At 42.3% G+C, this 22,880-nt stretch overlaps 1 protein-coding gene across 1 annotated transcript in view; it reads left to right on the top strand.

The window, feature by feature from the left end:
- The window catches only part of LOC110499718 (tetraspanin-8), a 29,257-nt gene extending 24,550 nt beyond the window's left edge, over window positions 1-4,707 (top strand). Inside the window, exons 6-8 of the mRNA XM_090201289.1 lie at window positions 782-904; window positions 1,854-1,937; window positions 3,734-4,707. Of these exons, the coding sequence (XP_090057415.1) occupies window positions 782-904; window positions 1,854-1,937; window positions 3,734-3,802 (276 nt within the window). The 3' untranslated portion in view covers window positions 3,803-4,707. The remainder of the gene's footprint in view (window positions 1-781; window positions 905-1,853; window positions 1,938-3,733) is intronic.
- The last annotated feature ends 18,173 nt before the right edge of the window (window positions 4,708-22,880 follow it).

The raw sequence follows: 22,880 nt of genomic DNA, 5'->3' as shown, positions 1-22,880 counted from the left end.
CGGCGTTGAGGTACTCGCTGTTTTGAAGTAGTACACTTCATCACAAGTTAAATGAGTTCTTTGATCTCTCCTGATGACCAAGGTGGACATGACTCCAACAGGGCCATCAGGAGGGATCAGCCAATGAAGTTGAATCCCCCCCCCCCCCCCCTACAATTCAAAACTCCTCAATGGCATTGCCCATGATAACATAGTTAAGAACTAATTCTTATTTACGGTGACGGCCTAGGAGCAGAGGGTTAACTGCCTTGTTCAGGAGCATATTGTTCAGATTCTTGCCTTACCTTGTCAGCTCGGGGATTCAATCTAGCAACCTTTCAGTTGCTGGCCCAACGCTCTATCCACCAGGCTACCTGCCGCCCCCAAAAAGTGGGGGTTTCACAGGTCCCAAGATGAATCATCTGGACATAGGATGTGCCACAAATGGTATCAATTCCCTGTAGTGAACTACTTTTGAGCAGGACCCATAGGGTCCTACTTTGTTTCCAAAGGGAACGGGTGCAATTTGGGACGCAGTAATCGATGGTCCTGTCATGAATGTATGAATAATTATTGGTTTAACTTAATTAGTTGGGTCCAGATTAATTGTTCTTAATCGGCTACGAATGTTATTGGATTATTTTTGTCGACGAACTGAATAACTTTTTTTTTTAAATGTTAGATGGGCTGCTACCTAAACAGATTGTAGTGAAATATTTTGCAACGGGAAAATGACAGTGTGCCTTGACTGAACACAACCCCTGTGTCGGTGAGACGGAGGTCTAACTCCTTTGTTTTTCAGGCAAAGTGCTGTGGACTGATCAACGGACCCTCTGACTGGGGCTCCACTGTCCCCAGCTCTTGTAACTGTGTTGACACCGCTCAGGCGTGCCAAAGTGCAGATGGACGCCAAGTGTACTCAACGGTAAGCAGACAATCACATATTATTAATAAAATACTATTTAGGAAACTCAAGGAAGGTGGCTTTACTTGGTATAAAGGAAACATCAGTAACACACATTACTGCTGCACTACATTACCATTCCACTACCACTACTCTACATTACACTACACTACCATACATTACCATTACACTACACTACCACTACTCTACATTACCACTACACTACCATACATTACCACTACACTACCTACCATACATTACCACTACACTACCATACATTACCACTACACTACCATGCATTACTACTACACTACACTACCACTAATCTACATTCCACTACTCTACCATACATTCCACTACTCTACCATACATTACCACTACACTACCTACCATACATTACCACTACACTACCTACCATACATTACCACTACACTACCATACATTACCACTACACTACCATGCATTACCACTACACTACACTACCACTACTCTACATTCCACTACTCTACCATACATTCCACTACTCTACCATACATTACCACTACACTACCATACATTACCACTACACTACCACTACTCTACATTACCACTACTCTACATTACCACTACCATACATTACCACTACACTACCATACATTACCACTACACTACCATACATTACCACTACACTACCATGCATTACCACTACACTACACTACTCTACATTACACTACACTACCATACATTACCATTCCACTACCATACATTACATTACACTACACTACCATACATTACCATTACACTACACTACCATACATTACCATTACACTACACTCCTATAAACAGAACCTGTACAGGGAACTGATCTACAGCCACATGAAACCATAGAGGGTTCCAGGATGATACAACCCCGAACCGCAAAGCAGCGTCTTCGTACAGTTACCATGACCTGGTGTTAACTAGTGTTGACTGTTGGCTTTGTCCTCTGCAGCCTTGTGCCAAGTTTGTGACTTCCTTCATGGAGAAGCACGCAATCATTGCGCTGGGGATTGCATTTGGTATCGCAGTCTTGATGGTAAGAATCCAACAGTTCAATCTCTATAACAAAGCCTCTATTAATACACTATATTATGTATAACAAAGCCTCTATTAATACAGTACATTATGCATAACAAAGCCTCTATTAATACAGTACATTATGCATAACAATGCCTCTATTAATACATTATATTATGCATAACAACGCCTCTATTAATACACTATTATACATAACAACGCCTCTATTAATACACTGTATTATGCATAACAATGCCTCTAATACATTATATTATGCATAACAACGCCTCTATTAATACATTATATTATGTATAACAACGCCTCTATTAATACACTATTATACATAACAAAGCCTCTATTAATACACTATTATACATAACAACGCCTCTATTAATACATTATATTATGCATAACAACGCCTCTATTAATACACTATATTATACATAACAAAGCCTCTATTAATACATTATATTATGTATAACAAAGCCTCTATTAATACATTATATTATGTATAACAAAGCCTCTATTAATACATTATATTATGCATAACAACGCCTCTATTAATACATTATATTATGTATAACAACGCCTCTATTAATACACTATTATACATAACAAAGCCTCTATTAATACACTATTATACATAACAACGCCTCTATTAATACATTATATTATACATAACAACGCCTCTATTAATACATTATATTATGTATAACAAAGCCTCTATTAATACATTATATTATGTATAACAACGCCTCTATTAATACACTATTATACATAACAATGCCTCTATTAATACACTATTATACATAACAATGCCTCTATTAATACATTATATTATGTATAACAACGCCTCTATTAATACACTATATTATGTATGTATAACAACGCCTCTATTAATACATTATATTATGTATGCATAACAAAGCCTCTTAATACATTATATTATACATAACAATGCCTCTATTAATACACTATTATACATAACAACGCCTCTATTAATACATTATATTATACATAACAAAGCCTCTTAATACATTATATTATACATAACAAAGCCTCTATTAATACACTATTATACATAACAATGCCTCTATTAATACATTATATTATACATAACAAAGCCTCTATTAATACACTATATTATGTATGTATAACAATGCCTCTATTAATACATTATATTATGTATAACAAAGCCTCTTAATACATTATATTATACATAACAAAGCCTCTATTAATACACTATTATACATAACAAAGCCTCTATTAATACATTATATTATGTATAACAAAGCCTCTTAATACATTATATTATACATAACAAAGCCTCTATTAATACACTATATTATGTATAACAAAGCCTCTATTAATACACTATTATACATAACAAAGCCTCTATTAATACACTATATTATGTATAACAAAGCCTCTATTAATACACTATTATACATAACAACGCCTCTATTAATACACTATTATGCATAACAAAGCCTCTATTAATACATTATATTATGTACTGTACCAGTCATATAAATGGAATACATTTGTATTGGTCTGTTTCATCTTCACTAACTCTTCTCATTGGCATTAAGATGGATATGTGCAATTCACTCAGTACTTACTAAATGTATCCTGGTCTCAGATCTGTTGGCACCTTCTTGGCAACGCCGATGGCCGTTTGTCATTGCCAATTAACAACCTGTTGGCAAGACTGTACAAATGGATCTGGAACCAGGCTAGACACCACAAACTGATGTGGGACCGGGCTATAGCCTGGTAGTGAATGGGTTGTGACGTACCTGTTTTGTGTTTCAGCTCTTTGGAATGGCCTTCGCCATGACCCTGTACTGCCAGATTGGGAAGAGGGACGCCAACACTGCCTAAAGCAGCAACACGTGGTACCACTTGATCTGGGGCTGTGGTCAAGGTGAATTAGAAGTCATCAATTCAGGAAGTCAACTGAAATTACAATACAATAAATGAAGAAGAAAAAAAAACGATCTATTTTCAATGATTTCTCAAACTGAAAAGCAGAAGTTATTTATTCCAAGTTTTTTTTACATTAGCAATGTTAAATACAATTCACTTCCTCAATTGACTGGCTTCAATTCACATGGACCCCGATCATGACTTGATCAAAAGCTGGCTTTGACATATCCCATACAGCATGCTTGCAACATGTATTTGATACTCAACTTTGGGGTTCAAATCTAGTCCATTCAGGAAGTACACTGAAATTCCAGTTCTCTTCAATCAGGAACATTTTGGAATTAGGTTTGCTTTGTGAATGGACTGGAACCCCCAACCTGCTGAACTATGGACCACAATGCATCATGTGTTTCTCCATCATTTTACCTGCATCAAATGATGCTGTGATTTTAGATTTCAGATCTTTTGTTAAAATTATGGCAGTTTCTTCACTTGTGAAGTTGGTTGATCCATATGTCATTGAACATGAATTAGTGTTTTTCTTTAAAGGAGCTCTGTGTCATTGTACTGCTCTACGTCTCTCTCTGAATGGAGGGCTTCGCTGTCCATACACTGAACTGTGTATTATTCATGCTGAAATGTTGAACTTTTTCCCCCCGTTTTATTGCTATCATCTCGTAGATATTAAAGTCTGACGGTAAATATTGATCACGCTGTATATACATTTAACCTGTTGTATATTTGAGTTGTATAATGATTGCAGTACATGTCAGAATGTCTTCTGTTCAAGGCCTGTGACCAATGTCTTTATGGATGTTCCCCTTTTTGAGGCACATTAGAAATAAAGAAGTAGTAACTCACTTGGTTTCCTCATTTGCATCCCCGCCTCCAGCCCGCCTCTTCAGAGAACAACTTTGACTCATTAAGAAATCCAGTCTTAAAACCTCAGGAGGGCTGATCTAGGTTCAGTTACGTAATAGATCAGATTACATGGACGGTGGGGGGAGATCTGATCCTAGGTCAGATTACATGGATGGTGTGGGGAGATCTGATCCTAGGTCAGATTACATGGACGGTGGGGGGGGGGGAGATCTGATCCTAGGTCAGATTACATGGACGGTGGGGGGAGATCTGATCCTAGGTCACTCCTACTCTGTCTCCAGTCTGATGGGTGTGTGTTAATGGTGAAGGACCTAGATGAACGTCTGTCTCCAGTCAGATTATCATGAAATCTAGAGGGGCTATATGTATATAAGGGGGGGCTATATGTTTTTAGGGGGGGCTATATGTATATAGGGGGGGCTATATATAAGGGGGGGGCTATATGTACAATGGGGGGGCTATATGTATATAAGGGGGGGATATGTAGATAAGGTGGGAGGGCTATATGTATATAAGGGGGGGCTATATGTACAATGGGGGGGCTATATATATATAAGGGGGGGGGCTATATGTATATAAGGGGGGGCTATATGTATATAAGGGGGTGCTATATGTATATAAGGGGAGGCTATATGTATATAAGGGGGGGCTATATATATATAAGGGGGGGGCTATATGTACAATGGGGGGCTATATATATATAAGGGGGGGGCTATATGTATATAAGGGGGGGCTATATGTATATAAGGGGGTGCTATATGTATATAAGGGGAGGCTATATGTATATAAGGGGGGGCTATATATATATAAGGGGGGGCTATATATATGTATATAAGGGGGGGCTAAATGTACGTAAGGGGAGGCTATAAGTATATAAGGGGGGGCTATATGTATATAAGGTGGGAGGGCTATATATATATAAGGGGGGGGCTATATGTATATAAGGGGGGGCTAAATGTACGTAAGGGGAGGCTATAAGTATATAAGGGGGGGCTATATGTATATAAGGGGGGGCTATATGTATTTAAGGGGGGGCTATATGTATATAAGGGGGGGCTATATATATATATAAGGGGAGGCTATATACAGTGCCTTGCGAAAGTATTCGGCCCCCTTGAACTTTGCGACCTTTTGCCACATTTCAGGCTTCAAACATAAAGATATAAAACTGTATTTTTTTTGTGAAGAATCAACAACAAGTGGGACACAATCATGAAGTGGAACGACATTTATTGGATATTTCAAACTTTTTTAACAAATCAAAAACTGAAAAATTGGGCGTGCAAAATTATTCAGCCCCTTTACTTTCAGTGCAGCAAACTCTCTCCAGAAGTTCAGTGAGGATCTCTGAATGATCCAATGTTGACCTAAATGACTAATGATGATAAATACAATCCACCTGTGTGTAATCAAGTCTCCGTATAAATGCACCTGCACTGTGATAGTCTCAGAGGTCCGTTAAAAGCGCAGAGAGCATCATGAAGAACAAGGAACACACCAGGCAGGTCCGAGATACTGCCTGACCCGCCTGCCTGACCATTCTGCCTGCCTTAACCAAGAGCCTGTCTGCCACTCTGTACCTCCTGGACTCTGTACCCGCCTGCCTGACCATTCTGTCTGCCTTAACCAAGAGCCTGTCTGCCACTCTGTACCTCCTGGACTCTGTACCCGCCTGCCTGACCATTCTGCCTGCCTTAACCAAGAGCCTGTCTACCACTCTGTACCTCCTGGACTCTGTACCCGCCTGCCTGACCATTCTGCCTGCCTTAACCAAGAGCCTGTCTGCCACTCTGTACCTCCTGGACTCTGTCCCCGCCTGCCTGACCATTCTGCCTGCCTTAACCAAGAGCCTGTCTGCCACTCTGTACCTCCTGGACTCTGTACCCGCCTGCCTGACCATTCTGTCTGCCTTAACCAAGAGCCTGTCTGCCACTCTGTACCTCCTGGACTCTGTACCCGCCTGCCTGACCATTCTGCCTGCCTTAACCAAGAGCCTGTCTACCACTCTGTACCTCCTGGACTCTGTACCCGCCAGCCTGACCATTCTGCCTGCCTTAACCAAGAGCCTGTCTGCCACTCTGTACCTCCTGGACTCTGTCCCCGCCTGCCTGACCATTCTGCCTGCCTTAACCAAGAGCCTGTCTGCCACTCTGTACCTCCTGGACTCTGTACCCGCCTGCCTGACCATTCTGCCTGCCTTAACCACTCTGTACCTCCTGGACTCTGTACCCGCCTGCCTGACCATTCTGCCTGCCTTAACCAAGAGCCTGTCTGCCACTCTGTACCTCCTGGACTTTGTACCCGCCTGCCTAACCATTCTATCTGCCTTAACCAAGAGCCTGTCTGCCACTCTGTACCTCCTGGACTCTGTACCCGCCTGCCTGACCATTCTGCCTGCCTTAACCACTCTGTACCTCCTGGACTCTGTACCCGCCTGCCTGACAATTCTGCCTGCCTTAACCAAGAGCCTGTCTACCACTCTGTACCTCCTGGACTCTGTACCCGCCTGCCTGACCATTCTGCCTGCCTTAACCAAGAGCCTGTCTGCCACTCTGTACCTCCTGGACTCTGTCCCCGCCTGCCTGACCATTCTGCCTGCCTTAACCAAGAGCCTGTCTGCCACTCTGTACCTCCTGGACTCTGTACCCGCCTGCCTGACCATTCTGTCTGCCTTAACCAAGAGCCTGTCTGCCACTCTGTACCTCCTGGACTCTGTACCCGCCTGCCTGACCATTCTGCCTGCCTTAACCAAGAGCCTGTCTACCACTCTGTACCTCCTGGACTCTGTACCCGCCAGCCTGACCATTCTGCCTGCCTTAACCAAGAGCCTGTCTGCCACTCTGTACCTCCTGGACTCTGTCCCCGCCTGCCTGACCATTCTGCCTGCCTTAACCAAGAGCCTGTCTGCCACTCTGTACCTCCTGGACTCTGTACCCGCCTGCCTGACCATTCTGCCTGCCTTAACCACTCTGTACCTCCTGGACTCTGTACCCGCCTGCCTGACCATTCTGCCTGCCTTAACCAAGAGCCTGTCTGCCACTCTGTACCTCCTGGACTTTGTACCCGCCTGCCTGACCATTCTATCTGCCTTAACCAAGAGCCTGTCTGCCACTCTGTACCTCCTGGACTCTGTACCCGCCTGCCTGACCATTCTGCCTGCCTTAACCACTCTGTACCTCCTGGACTCTGTACCCGCCTGCCTGACAATTCTGCCTGCCTTAACCAAGAGCCTGTCTGCCACTCTGTACCTCCTGGACTCTGGTCAGGCAGGCGGGGACATTCTGCCTGCCTTAACCAAGAGCCTGTCTTCCACTCTGTACCTCCTGGACTCTGTCCCCGCCTGCCTGACCATTCTGCCTGCCTTAACCAAGAGCCTGTCTGCCACTCTGTACCTCCTGGACTCTACCCGCCTGCCTGACCATTCTGTCTGCCTTAACCAAGAGCCTGTCTGCCACTCTGTACCTCCTGGACTCTGATCTGGTGTTGACCTTTGCCTGTCCACGACCATTCTCCTGGAAGCCTTTGGAAGCCTTTGGATTAATAAACATTGTTAGGCTCCAACCATCTGCCTCCTGTGTCTGCATCTCGGTCTCGCCTTGTGCCTTGGTAATATCTAACTATACATGTTTATAAATACGTATATATTGTATATTATAAAAGGTATGTTTTTAATAAGTTATTATATAACTAAACGAGAATGGACTAGGGCCTACGTAGGTATTTATCCCAAAATGTTGTGGGTAAATCATATACAGTGCCTTGCGAAAGTATTCGGCCCCCTTGAACTTTGCGACCTTTTGCCACATTTCAGGCTTCAAACATAAAGATATAAAACTGTATTTTTTTGTGAAGAATCAACAAGTGGGACACAATCATGAAGTGGAACGACATTTATTGGATATTTCAAACTTTTTTAACAAATCAAAAACTGAAAAATTGGGCGTGCAAAATTATTCAGCCCCCTTAAGTTAATACTTTGTAGCGCCACCTTTTGCTGCGATTACAGCTGTAAGTCGCTTGGGGTATGTCTCTATCAGTTTTGCACATAGAGAGACTGAAATGTTTTCCCATTCCTCCTTGCAAAACAGCTCGAGCTCAGTGAGGTTGGATGGAGAGCATTTGTGAACAGCAGTTTTCAGTTCTTTCCACAGATTCTCGAATGGATTCAGGTCTGGACTTTGACTTGGCCATTCTAACACCTGGATATGTTTATTTTTGAACCATTCCATTGTAGATTTTGCTTTATGTTTTGGATCATTGTCTTGTTGGAAGACAAATCTCCGTCCCAGTCTCAGGGCTTTTGCAGACTCCATCAGGTTTTCCTCCAGAATGGTCCTGTATATGGCTCCATCCATCTTCCCATCAATTTTAACCATCTTCCCTGTCCCTGCTGAAGAAAAGCAGGCCCAAACCATGATGCTGCCACCACCATGTTTGACAGTGGGGATGGTGTGTTCAGCTGTGTTGCTTTTACGCCAAACATAACGTTTTGCATTGTTGCCAAAAAGTTCAATTTTGGTTTCATCTGACCAGAGCACCTTCTTCCACATGTTTGGTGTGTCTCCCAGGTGGCTTGTGGCAAACTTTAAACTACACTTTTTATGGATATCTTTAAGAAATGGCTTTCTTCTTGCCACTCTTCCATAAAGGCCAGATTTGTGCAATATACTACTGATTGTTGTCCTATGGACAGAGTCTCCCACCTCAGCTGTAGATCTCTGCAGTTCATCCAGAGTGATCATGGGCCTCTTGGCTGCATCTCTGATCAGTCTTCTCCTTGTATGAGCTGAAAGTTTAGAGGGACGGCCAGGTCTTGGTAGATTTGCAGTGGTCTGACACTCCTTCCATTTCAATATTATCGTTTGCACAGTGCTCCTTGGGATGTTTAAAGCTTGGGAAATCTTTTTGTATCCAAATACGGCTTTAAACTTCTTCACAACAGTATCTCGAACCTGCCTGGTGTGTTCCTTGTTCTTCATGATGCTCTCTGCGCTTTTAACGGATCTCTGAGACAATCACAGTGCAGGTGCATTTATACGGAGACTTGATTACACACAGGTGGATTGTATTTATCATCATTAGTCATTTAGGTCAACATTGGATCATTCAGAGATCCTCACTGAACTTTTGGAGAGAGTTTGCTGCACTGAAAGTAAAGGGGCTGAATAATTTTGCACGCCCAATTTTTCAGTTTTTGATTTGTTAAAAAAGTTTGAAATATCCAATAAATGTCGTTCCACTTCATGATTGTGTCCCACTTGTTGTTGATTCTTCACAAAAAAATACAGTTTTATATCTTTATGTTTGAAGCCTGAAATGTGGCAAAAGGTCGCAAAGTTCAAGGGGGCCGAATACTTTCGCAAGGCACTGTATATAGCCTCCCCTTATATATATATATACAGTGTTGTAACAATGTACAAATGGTTAAAGTACACAAGGGAAAATAAATAAGCATAAATATGGGTTGTATTTACAATGGTGTTTGTTCTTCACTGGTTGCCCTTTTCTTGTGGCAACAGGTCACACATCTTGCTGCTGTGATGGCACACTGAGGTATTTCACCCAGTAGATATGGGAGTTTATCAAAATTGGATTTGTTTTCGAATTCTTTGTGGATCTGTATAATCTGAGGGAAATATGTCTCTCTAATATGGTCATACATTGGGCAGGAGGTTAGGAAGTGCAGCTCCACCTCATTTTGTGGGCAGTGTGCACATAGCCTGTCTCTCTCTGTCTCTCTCTCTGTCTCTCTCTCTGTCTCTCTCTCTCTCTCTCTCTGTTTTGGTGTCTCTCTCTGTCTCTGTCTCTCTGTCTCTGTCTCTCTGTCTCTCTCTTTTGGTGTCTCTCTCTGTCTCTCTGTTTTGGTGTCTCTCTCTGTCTCTCTCTGTGTCTCTCTCTCTGTGTCTGTGTCTCTCTCTCTCTCTCTCTCTCTCTCTGTTTTGGTGTCTGTGTCTCTCTCTCTCTGTGTCTGTCTCTCTCTCTCTCTCTCTCTCTCTCTCTCTCCTGTTTATTAAGGTTTCTTCAAATATTTAACAGTTGTTATATATAGGGTTTTGCAGATATTTTATAAGTGGATGACATCATATTTTCAAGGTAATTCATATTATTTCTTAATGTTGTTTTTATGTGAATTGCATATATTTTTAAGTTAAAATGTATATATTTTTTCTAAATATATTTTAATATCACTTAAAACGTCTATAGGTTACCCTACATTTACTCAGCTGTTACCTGCAATAATTTACTTGGATCATCAACAATCACAAGTTATTATAGAAGACAATGATTTTTTCAGTCCTACGCCCTCAAGATATTTTAGAAGTGAGTCAAAAATTCGATGCGTGTTAATCTTACATTAAGCATTTGTTAAGGTTTTCTGTTGAAAGAGAGGACCAAAATGCAGCGTGGTTATTTATAAACATCTTAAATAAAGATGAAAATACGAACAATCTACAAAACCAATAACCGTGAATAACAAAACCAACCCTACCCTACCCTACCCTACCCTACCCTACCCTACCCTACCCTACCCTACCCTACCCTACCCTACCCTACCCTACCCTACCCTACCCTACCCTACCCTACCCTACCCTACCCTACCCTACCTGGTGCAACAAACACAGAGACAGGAACAATCACCCACAAAACACTCAAAGAATATGGCTGCCTAAATATGGTTCCCAATCAGAGACAACGATAAACACCTGCCTCTGATTGAGAACCACTCTAGGCAACCATAGACTTACCTAGACTACTCTACTAAACACAACCCCATTAATCTACAAAACCCCTAGACAAGACAAACACATAATCACCCATGTCACACCCTGGCCTGACCAATATAATTAAGAAAACACAAAGACCAGGGCGTGACAGCATTAAACAAATCGTGTACACTATTTTAAAAAACCTAATATTGTGTTTACAGCTGACAGCCCCCAGACAATAATACCCGAGGCATTATGGGCTCTACCCTTGAATGACTTTGAGGGTAATGAAAATGACGATATTTTACCGTTCTGTACGGCCGGCTTCGCCAAAACTCAAAACAGCTAAAGAATTGAAGATTTGTCATACATACAGTGGGGAGAACAAGTATTTGATACACTGCCGATTTTGCAGGTTTTCCTACTTACAAAGCATGTAGAGGTCTGTAATTTTTTAAAATCATAAGTACACTTTAACTGTGAGAGACGGAATCTAAAACAAAAATCCTGAAAATCACATTGCATGATTTGTAAGTAATTAATTTGCATTTTATTGCATGACATAAGTATTTGATCACCTACCAACCAGTAAGAATTCGGCTCTCACAGACCTGTTAGTTTTTCTTTAAGAAGCCCTCCTGTTCTCCACTCATTACCTGTATTAACCTCTAGCGACGAGCAATTCCGTATCCGGGAGCGTAATCATAGCCTCAAGCTCATTACCATAACGTTTCCTGTTCATGAAAATTGCAAATGAAATGAAAAAATATATTGAAACACAAGCTTAGCCTTTTGTTAACAACACTGTCATCTCAGATTTTCAAAATATGCTTTTCAACCAAAGCTACACAAGCATTTGTGTAAGAGTATTGATAGCCTAGCATAGCATTAAGCCTAGCATTCAGCAGGCAACATTTTCACAACAACAAGAAAAGCATTCAAATAAAATCATTTACCTTTGAAGAACTTCGGATGTTTTCCATGGCGAGACTCTTAGTTAGATAGCAAATGTTCATTTTTTCCCAAAAGATTATTTGTGTAGACGAAATAGCTCCGTTTTGTTCATCACGTTTGGCTAAGAAAAATACCGGAAAATGCAGTCACTTACAAACGCCAAACTTTTTTTCAAATTAGCTCCATAATATCGACAGAAACATGGCAAACGTTGTTTAGAATCAATCCTCAAGGTGTTTTTCACAAATCTATTCGATAATCTATCAGTGGTGGCAGCTGGCTTCTCATCAGAAGAAAACGGAAAAATACTGCAGCTGGAGATTACGCAATAATTGCAACGGAGGACACCAAGCGACCACCTGGTAGATGTAGTCTCTTATGGTCAATCTTCCAACGATATGCCTACAAATACGTCACAATGCTGCAGCCACCTTGGGGAAAACGTGGAAAAGGTAAGTTGACTCCTAGCTCCTCCACAGCCATATAAGGAGTCATTGCCATGAGGTGGTTTCAAAAAATGCGTCACTTCCTGATTGGATTTTTATCTGGGTTTCGCCTGTAACAGTTCTGTGGCACTCACAGACAATATCTTTGCAGTTTTGGAAACGCCAGAGTGTTTTCTTTCCAAAGTCAATTATATGCATAGTCGAGCATCTTTTCGTGACAAAATATCTTGTTTAAAACGGGAACGTTTTTCATCCAAAAATTAAAAGAGCGCCCCCTATATCGAAGAAGTTAACTGTACCTGTTTGAACTCGTTACCTGTATAAAAGACACCTGTCCACACACTCAATTAAACAGACGCCAACCTCTCCACAACGGCCAAGACTCTTGTTTTACCTAATGGCAAAGCAGATCTTGAACAATTTATAGCCCTGCTGGAACGTCTTGTCCGATCTAGTTTATCCATCATAGCTGACAGGACATTAGAACTTGTTGTACAAATCGTCCGCCAACCCCCCCTGGGGCGGATTGGGTCAGAGAACCCCCCCTGGGGCGGATTGGGTCAGAGAACCCCCCCTGGGGCGGAGGGGGTCAGAGAACCCCCCCTGGGGCGGATTGGGTCAGAGAACCCCCCCTGGGGCGGATTGGGTCAAAGAACCCCCCCTGGGGCGGATTGGGTCAGAGAAACCCCCTGGGGCGGATTGGGTCAGAGAACCCCCCCCTGGGGCGGATTGGGTCAGAGAAGGAAACGTGATAGTCTCATGCAATCAGAAATCATAAACAATAAGCAGGCCTATCTCATAAACGTTAACAATCCTGATAATCAGTTATGCTTTGCAATAGGCCTATTACATTTACTCAGGCCTGGATGTACTGATCTAGAAGCTTTACAAATGGCTAGGGAGCTCCATACGGCTGTAGGTCTATTTATACAGGAGCCTGTGGCTTTCTCTGACAGTTACATTTGAAAGAACCATAGGCTAACTCAGCTCTCTTGAAATTCCAGATCATTCCTCAACCTCATCCTCATATTCTGTACTTTTATGTGCAAAACAACCATTTTTATGGTATTACCAACGTCAGAGCTTTCTTAGGAGAACAATGTGTGTACATCATGTCATTCAGGCTACAGCCGACAGGGGGGGGGGGGCACTCTTGTCAGTATAACTGTTCAGTGTCAGGATGAAAAATGTCCCATGCGACCCTTACGACTAACACCTTGTGAGGATTGTCATCGTACATGTCGTTCCTCCTACTGCTACAAAAAAAAAACACAAACTTGAAACATGGCATCCCAAGGCATGTAAATCTGTAAGCAGTTGTGACATTAAACAAGAAATGTCCAAAATGCCATTGCAATTGCAACCTTAAAATAGACAACCCCCCCCCCCCCCCCCCCAACCTCACGTATGTGGTATCATACGCTGCCTGATCTGTTAAAGGGGCTTTTGAAAAGCAGAGACACTGAAGTGGTTGAAGAAGTGGAACATGGGCGCTGTGTTCAGCCATTGGCTGAAAAGGAACATTCAGAGAAATATATGTTTTTTGACCCAGAATCAGGGTTTCATTTGCCTGTCTATGTATCTGCCTTGACTTAAAAGGGTGAAAAGTGGTCGCCAGAGGGCCCAAATTGTGCACTACTCTTTCTAAAACATTTCAGAAAACCCCAGTACAAAAAAAACGTTCATAGCTCACAATTCTACATCCTATGATTCCTATCTCCTTTTGAACCCCTTGATACAACAAGGAGTTGCACCCAGTGTCATAGCCCAAGGTAGAACAGTCTTGTGTTTGGTAGACCCCGCCTTCAACCAGAGATATATTGACAGTTTAACTTTCTTACCCATGAGATTAATTACATTTATTTTATTTTACCGTTATTTTACCAGGTAAGTTGACTAAGAACACATTCTCATGTACAGCAAGGACCTGGGGAATAGTTACAGGGGAGAGGAGGGGGATTAATGAGCCAATTGTAAACTGGGGATTATTAGGTGACCGTGATGGTCTGAGGGCCACATTAGGAAGTTAGTCAGGACACCGGGGTTAACACCACTACTCTTACGATAAGTGCCATGGGATCTTTAATGACCTCAGAGAGTCAGGACACCCATTTAACGTCCCATCCGAAAGACGGCACCCCCCAGTGTCCCAAATCACTGCCCTGGGGCATTGGGATACTTTTTTAGACCAGAGGAAAGAGTGCCTTCTACTGGCCCTCCAACACCACTTCCAGCAGCATCTGGTCTCCCATCCAGGGACCAACCAGGACCAACCAAGATTGGCTATAATGCCAGAGGCCTTGAGTTTTGAAAACTCTGTGAAAGGAGGGATTCCTCATTTCATCTGAGGACAATCTACATTATATTGAATCTTATCCTGGTCCCGAAATGTACGGGTGTGATCAAATGTCTCCCAAAGAGAGAGAGAGATTCATGACATGGTATGAGACAGTACGTCATAATACCTTTGATTTCCATAAAGAGATGGAATCATACTGTGATGATGATGTGGTTATCCTGCCTGAAGGATGCCTCAGATTCAGAGAAGAGGTAATCAAAGATGCCGGCATTGACCCCTGGAGTTGTACAACTATTGCATCGGCGTGCATGAAAACCTATCGTACACACTTTTTACCTCCAGCATCTATAGCTATTCCATCGCCTGACAACTACCGCCGACAATTCAAGTCAAACTCTAGCGGGTCTATTCAATGGTTGGAGTACTTGTCCCAGGCTAAAAACCTTTTAATTCAACATGCTTTGAATAGAGAGGGAAAAACCATTGGACCTTGTCATGTAGATGGTGCTGAATACTGTATTCTCTCTAGTGGTACTGTATTCTCTCTAGTGGTACTGTATTCTCCTAGTGGTACTGTATTCTCTCTAGTGGTACTGTATTCTCTCTAGTGGTACTGTATTCTCTCTAGCGGTACTGTATTCTCTCTTGTGGTACTGTATTCTCTCTAGCGGTACTGTTTTCTCTCTAGCGGTACTGTTTTCTCTCTAGTGGTACTGTATTCTCTCTAGCGGTACTGTATTCTCTCTAGCGGTACTGTATTCTCTCTAGCGGTACTGTTTTCTCTCTAGCGGTACTGTTTTCTCTCTAGTGGTACTGTATTCTCTCTAGCGGTACTGTATTCTCTCTAGCGGTACTGTATTCTCTCTAGCGGTACTGTATTCTCTCTTGTGGTCCTGTATTCTCTCTAGTGGTACTGTATTCTCTCTAGCGGTACTGTATTCTCTCTAGTGGTACTGTATTCTCTCTAGTGGTACTGTATTCTCTCTAGTGGTACTGTATTCTCTCTAGTGGTACTGTATTCTCTCTAGTGGTACTGTATTCTCACTAGTGGTACTGCATTCTCTCTAGTGGTTCTGTATTCTCTATAGTGGTACTGTATTCTCTCTAGTGGTACTGTATTCTCTCTAGTGGTACTGTATTCTCTCTAGTGGTACTGTATTCTCTCTAGCGGTACTGTATTCTCTCTAGTGGTACATATTCCTCATCCTTTTACACTTGTGTGAATAAGATAGTAGTTTTGGAATTGTTAGGTTAGATTACTCGTTGGTTATTACTGCATTGTCGGAACTAGAAGCACAAGCATTTCGCTACACTCGCATTAACATCTGTTAACCATGTGTGACAAATAAAATTTGATGTAGGACTACATCCCAAATGGCACCCTTTTCCCTACATAGTGCCCAATGGGCCCTGGTCAAAAGAAGTGCACTACATAGGGAATAGGGTGCAATTTTGTACACATACGTAGTCTTCTCGGGACCTAGGTGAGCATTTGCATGTTATCCGCTAAAGAAGGAAGTGATTGGCATGTTGAAGTTTCACCTAGGCACAGATCTAGGATCAACTCCCCCTCCCCCAATCCAAACCTTAACTATTGGTGGGGAAAATAAACCCAGAATCAGAGTCTAGGGGTAACTTCACCCTACAGCCTGTCATCTCCATGAGGTGTTGGTTCTACAACTACACCCTACAGCCTGTCATCTCCATGAGGTGTTGGTTCTACAACTACACCCTACAGCCTGTCATCTCAATGAGGTGTTGGTTCTACAACTTCACCCTACAGCCTGTCATCTCCATGAGGTGTTGGTACTACAACTTCACCCTACAGCCTGTCATCTCCATGAGGTGTTGGTACTACAACTACACCCTTCAGCCTGTCATATCCATGAGGTGTTGGTACTACAACTTCACCCTACAGCCTGTCATTTCCAAGAGGTGTTGGTACTACAACTTCACCCTACAGCCTGTCATCTCCATGAGGTGTTGGTTCTACAACTTCACCCTACAGCCTGTCATATCCATGAGGTGTTGGTACTACAACTTCACCCTACAGCCTGTCATCTCCAAGAGGTGTTGGTACTACAACTTCACCCTACAGCCTGTCATCTCCATGAGGTGTTGGTTCTACAACTTCACCCTACAGCCTGTCATCTCCATGAGGTATTGGAATTACATGGAATGTGAGACTTGATCCTAGATCAGCGTAGAACCTATTTTGTTTCAGGAAGAACCCTTTTGGGTTCCATATAGAATCCTTTCCACAAAAGGGAACTAGAAAAGTGTTCTACCTGGAACCAAAAAGTGTTCTCCTATGGGGACAGCTAAGGAACCCTTTTGGAACCCATATTTTGAACTATTGAATCAAATCAAATGTATTTATATAGCCCTTGGTACATCAGCTGATATCTCAAAGTGCTGTACAGAAATCCAGCCTAAAACCCCAAACAGCAAGCAATGCAGGTGTTGAAACATGTTGGCTAGGAAAAACTCCCTAGAAAGGCCAAAACCTAGGAAGAAACCTAGAGAGGAACCAGGCTAAGAGGGGTGGCCAGTCCTCTTCTGGCTGTGCCGGGTGGATATTTTAACAGAACATGGCCAAGATGTTCAAATGTTCATAAATGACCAGCATGGTCAAATAATAGGTCTGGGACAGGTAGCACGTCCGGTGAACAGGTCAGGATTCCATAGCCGCAGGCAGAACAGTTGAAACTGGAGCAGCAGCACGGCCAGGTGGACTGGGGACAGCAAGGAGTCATCATGCCAGGTAGTCCTGAGCCATGGTCCTAGGGCTCAGGTCCTCCGAGAGAGAGAAAGAAAGATAGAAAGAGAATTAGAGAGAGCATAAAAGTTGTTAAAAATAAAAATTGTAAATTGAAGTTAGGTTTATGACAGAAAAAAAGCACTGAATAGTGTAGGGAATCATTCTACCATCTAAATCGCTGTGAAATATATTTTCAACTGGTTTTTACAGCCGTTTGAAGCTGGTGAACAAAAAACAAAAGTTAAAGTTGTCAGTTTTGGTTCACCAGCTTCAAATAACAGTTTTGGCCCGTTTATAACTAAGACCAAGTCAAGTGTATGACAGTGTACAGTGTATTGTCCCCAATATAATGTTTACTTTATTCATTGGGTGATGTAGTATTCAGTTGGATCTTGTCTTCGATGCTTTGGACTGGGGTTTCTGGCCATCCACCTTCACCACAGTTAGGACAGAATTACAAGATCATGTCCATAAAAATTGAATTAAACAAATGTTTAAAAACAACATTGGTATTTATTGAATTCTGTGTCCAATCCTCCCCCCCCCCCCCAAAAAAAAATCTCCAGCTTCCAAATATGATGAAAGCCTGGTATGAAGGGTACATCCTGTTGCACACAAATGGAAGAGATGTGGTACCATGACTGACGGAACTGCAAACCATTGTAAGTTATTATCTAACAGGATGTGGTTTTATATGATCAGTTAAGTTGTCCTGCCCAACGCTTCACCGTGGGCAAACTGCCTGCCCTCCAGGACACCTACACACCCCAATGTCACAGGAAGGCAAAAAATAATCATCAAGGACAACAACCACCCGAGCCACAGCCTGTTCACCTCGTTATCATCCAGAAGGCGAGGTCAGTACAGGTGCATCAAAGCTGAGACTGAAAAACGTTTATCTGTGAGGACATCGATCAGTAGACCAAACATTACAAACAGCTAGCAGCAAAGTAGCTTGGTCACGAAAGTCAGAAAAGCAATCAAATTAATCGCTTACCTTTGATGATCTTCGGATGTTTGCACTCACGAGACTCCCAGTACCATCTCAAGTCTATCAGACTGTTAAACAGTCATCACTAACATAGAAAGGCTGCTGCCAACATATAGACTCAAATCACTGTAAAAAAAAAAAAAAGATATACATTAGCAAACATTTGTTAAATCCTGTTCACTTTGTCATTGTGGTGTATTGTGTGTAGATAGATGAAAAACATTAAATGAATCCATTTTATAATAAGAAAGTCACGTGATCAGAATACTTTCCAAATGTGCTGCAGGCATTTTGGCTGAAATGTGAAGGGAAGAGGAGCAGAAGGCTGCAGGATGTGGGTTAGTGGCTTGTCCCATAGTAGGTCACTAGTGTTTTAATCTTCATGTTAAGGGCGTGGTTTGGCCTCTGTGGGTTAGTGGCTTGTTCCATAGTAGGTCAGTAGTGTTTTAATCTTCATGTTAAGGGCATGGTTTGGCCTCTGTGGGTTAGTGGCTTGTTCCATAGTAGGTCAGTAGTGTTTTAATCTTCATGTTAAGGGTGTGGTTTGGCTTCCGTGGGTTAGTGGCTTTAGAAATGTTCTGTGACACTTTCACTCAGTGGAACTTTAGTTCTAGAATCTAACCAAACCAGCCTCTTCATATACAAGCAGAAGTTATTAATTCCAAAGTTTTCACTACTGAATTGACTGACTTCAATTAAAATTGAACCCAATCATGGCTTGATCAAAAGGTGGCTTTGACATATCCCATACAGCATGAATGGAACATGTACTTGATACTGAATGTCAGTGTTGGGATTCAATTACAGTCAATTCAGGAAGTCAAATTCCAATTCTCTTCAATGAGGAACATTTGGAATGGAATTTGGTTTGTTTTGTGAATTGACTGGACTTGATCCCCCAACCTGCTGAACATCACTATGGACCTCATATTGCATCATGGCAGCTTGTGAGCCTTGATAATGTAGTTCATCAGCAGTAGGTACTGCTTGTTAGCCTTGATAATGTAGTTCATTGTCAGTAGGCATAATTAGTCGATTGGACTCCGATGATAATTGTTACTTGCTGATTACTGTGATGAATGAGCCAGTAGAGGACTTGCCTTCACCTATCTGATCAAAGAGGGCCTAGGTCACGTGGCAAACTCATTCCACGGAGGGTGTGTTTTTGCTCCTCCCTTGTACTTGATGAAGGTCGCTAATTAGTAAGGAAGTCCCCTCACCTGGTTGTCGAGGGCTTAACAACTAAAACCAGCAGACACAAGGCCCAACATGGAATGACTTGGATACCCCTGGCCTAGGTGCTAGAGGTTGATTTGGAATTGGTCCCATTGCCAAATCAAGCCCTTAACACCAGGACTTTCCAACCAATCTAATGAAGGAAAACAGCCTATTGTTCTTCAGAAAGGCAGGTGATGAGGACCATACAGAAAGCATATTCAGGGCATCATACAAACTCTTTACCCAGGATATCAAATCAAATTCTATTAGTCACATGCGCCGAATACAACAGGTAGACCTTACAGTGAAATGCGTACTTACGAGCCCCTAACCGACAGTGCAGTTTTAAAAAATATGAATAAGATTCATTAATAACTTCTTGGCGCACCGATCCCTTTAGCGGGATCATTTTCGTCAACATCCGCTGAATTGCAGAGCCAAATTCAAATTAAATTACAAAAAATATTTAATTTTCATGAAATCACAAGTGCAATATACCAAAACACAGATTAGCTTGTTGTTAATTCATCCTGCATGTCAGATTTAGAGAAAAAGCTTTACAGCAAAAGCAAACCAAGCATTTGTGTGAGGACATCGATCAGTAGACCAAACATTACAAACAGCTAGCAGCAAAGTAGATTGGTCACGAAAGTCAGAAAAGCAATCAAATTAATCGCTTACCTTTGATGATCTTCGGACGTTTGCACTCACGAGACTCCCAGTTACACAATAAATGTTCCTTTTGTTCGATAAAGATTATTTTATATCCAAAAACCTCCATTTGGTTGGGGCGTTTTGTTCAGTAATCCACAGGCTCGTGCAGGTCAAGACGTGCAGACGAAAATTCCAAATAGTATCCGTAAAGTTCGGAGAAACATGTCAAACGGTTTTTATAATCAATCCTCAGGTTGTTTTTAACATAAATAATCGATAATATTTCAACCAGACGGTAAACTTTTCAATACAAGAGAGAAAGCAAATGTCTAGCTACCAGTGTCGCATGCATGAACAAATCTAAGGACATCTGGCAGTCCACTGACGCGACGTGATCAATCTCGCTCCTTTTTCAGAATAAAAGCTTGAAACTATGTCTAAAGACTGTTCACACCCTGTGGAATCTGGTTGATATCCCTTTAAATGGCAGGCAATGGAACAGGGAGGTTTCAAAATAAGTGGCACTTCCTGGTTGAATTTTCCTCAGGTTTTCGCCTGCAATATCAGTTATGTTATACTCACAGACAATATTTTGACAGTTTTAGAGTGTTTTCTATCCTAATCTGCCAATTATATGCATATTCTAGCATCTGGGCCTGAGAAATAGTTAGTTTACTTTGGGAACGTTATTTATCCAAACATAAAAATACTGCCCCCTAGCTTCAAGAGGTTTTAAGAGATAAAAGTAACAAGTAATTAAGAAAGAGCAGTAAAAATTAACAATATATACAGGGGGGTGCCGGTACAGAGTCAATGTGTGGGGGCACCGGTTAGTTGAGGTAGTATGTACATGTAGGTAGAGTTAATTAAAGTGACAATGCATAGATGACAACAGAGAGTGGAAGCGGTGTGGAGAGGGGAGGGGCGGCAATGTAATAATCTGGGTAGCCATTTGACTAGATGTTCAGAAGTCTTATTGCTTTGGAGTAGAAGCTGTTTAGAAGCCTTTTGGAACTAGATTTGGCGCTCCGGTACCGCTTGCTGTGTAGTAGCAAAAGAACAGTGGGGAACTGGGGTGGCTGGGGTCTTGACAATTTTCAGGGCCTTCCTCTGACACCACCTGGTGTAGAGGTCCTGGTTGGCAGGAAGCTTGGCCCCAGTGATGTACTGGGCCGTTCACACTACCTTCTGTAGTGCCTTGCGGTCGGAGGCTGAACAGTTGCCATACCAGGCCGTGATGCAACCAGTCAGGATGCTCTCGAAGGAGCAGCTGTAGAATCTTTTGAGGATCTGAGGACCAATGCCAAATCTTTTCAGTCTCCTGAGGGGGAATAGATTTTGTCGTGACCACTACATGACTGTAATGCTGTGCTTGGACCATGTTAGTTTGTTGGTGATGTATACCACATCACCAACAAGGAACTTGAAGGAACCAAGGAACTTGAAGCTCTCAACATGCTCCACTGCAGTCCCGTTGATGAGAATTGGGGCGTGCTCCTGTAGTCCACAATCATCTCGTTTGTCTTGATCACGTTGAGGGAGAGGTTGTTGTCCTGGCACCACACGGCCAGGTCTTTGACCTCCACCCTATAGGCTGTCTCATTGTTGTCGGTGATCAGGCCTACCACTGTTGTCGGCACATTTAATGATGGTGTTGGAGTCTTGCCTGGCCGTACAGTCATGAGTGAACAGGGAGTACAGGAGAGGGCTGAGCACGCACCCCTGAGGGGCCCCTATATTGAGTATCAGCGTGGCGGATGTGTTGTTATCTACCCTTACAACCTGGGGATGGCCAGGTTGTAAGTTCCCCAGCATTAAAGTCCCCGGCTACTATGAGCGCCACCTCCGGGTGAGCGTTTTCTCGTTTGCTTATGGCGGAATACAGCTCATTCAATGCTGTCTTAGTGTCAGCCTCAGTCTGTGGTGGTATGTAAACAGCTACAAAGAATATAGATGAAAACTCTCTCGGTAGGTAATGTGGTCTGCAGCTTATCATGAGAAACTCTACCTCAGATGAGCAATGGCTCAAGACTTCCTTAGATATTGTGCACCAGCTGTTATTTACAAAAATACGTACAGTATATCACAAAAGTGACTACATCTCTCACATTTTTGTAAATA

This window comes from Oncorhynchus mykiss, chromosome 15 (genome assembly GCF_057628025.1).
Source record: "Oncorhynchus mykiss isolate SJ-2025 chromosome 15, ASM5762802v1, whole genome shotgun sequence".
In the NCBI taxonomy this organism is placed as follows: domain Eukaryota; kingdom Metazoa; phylum Chordata; class Actinopteri; order Salmoniformes; family Salmonidae; genus Oncorhynchus; species Oncorhynchus mykiss.
The sequence above is the reverse complement of the archived record's forward strand: the minus strand, read 5'-3'. Positions and strand labels throughout refer to the sequence as shown.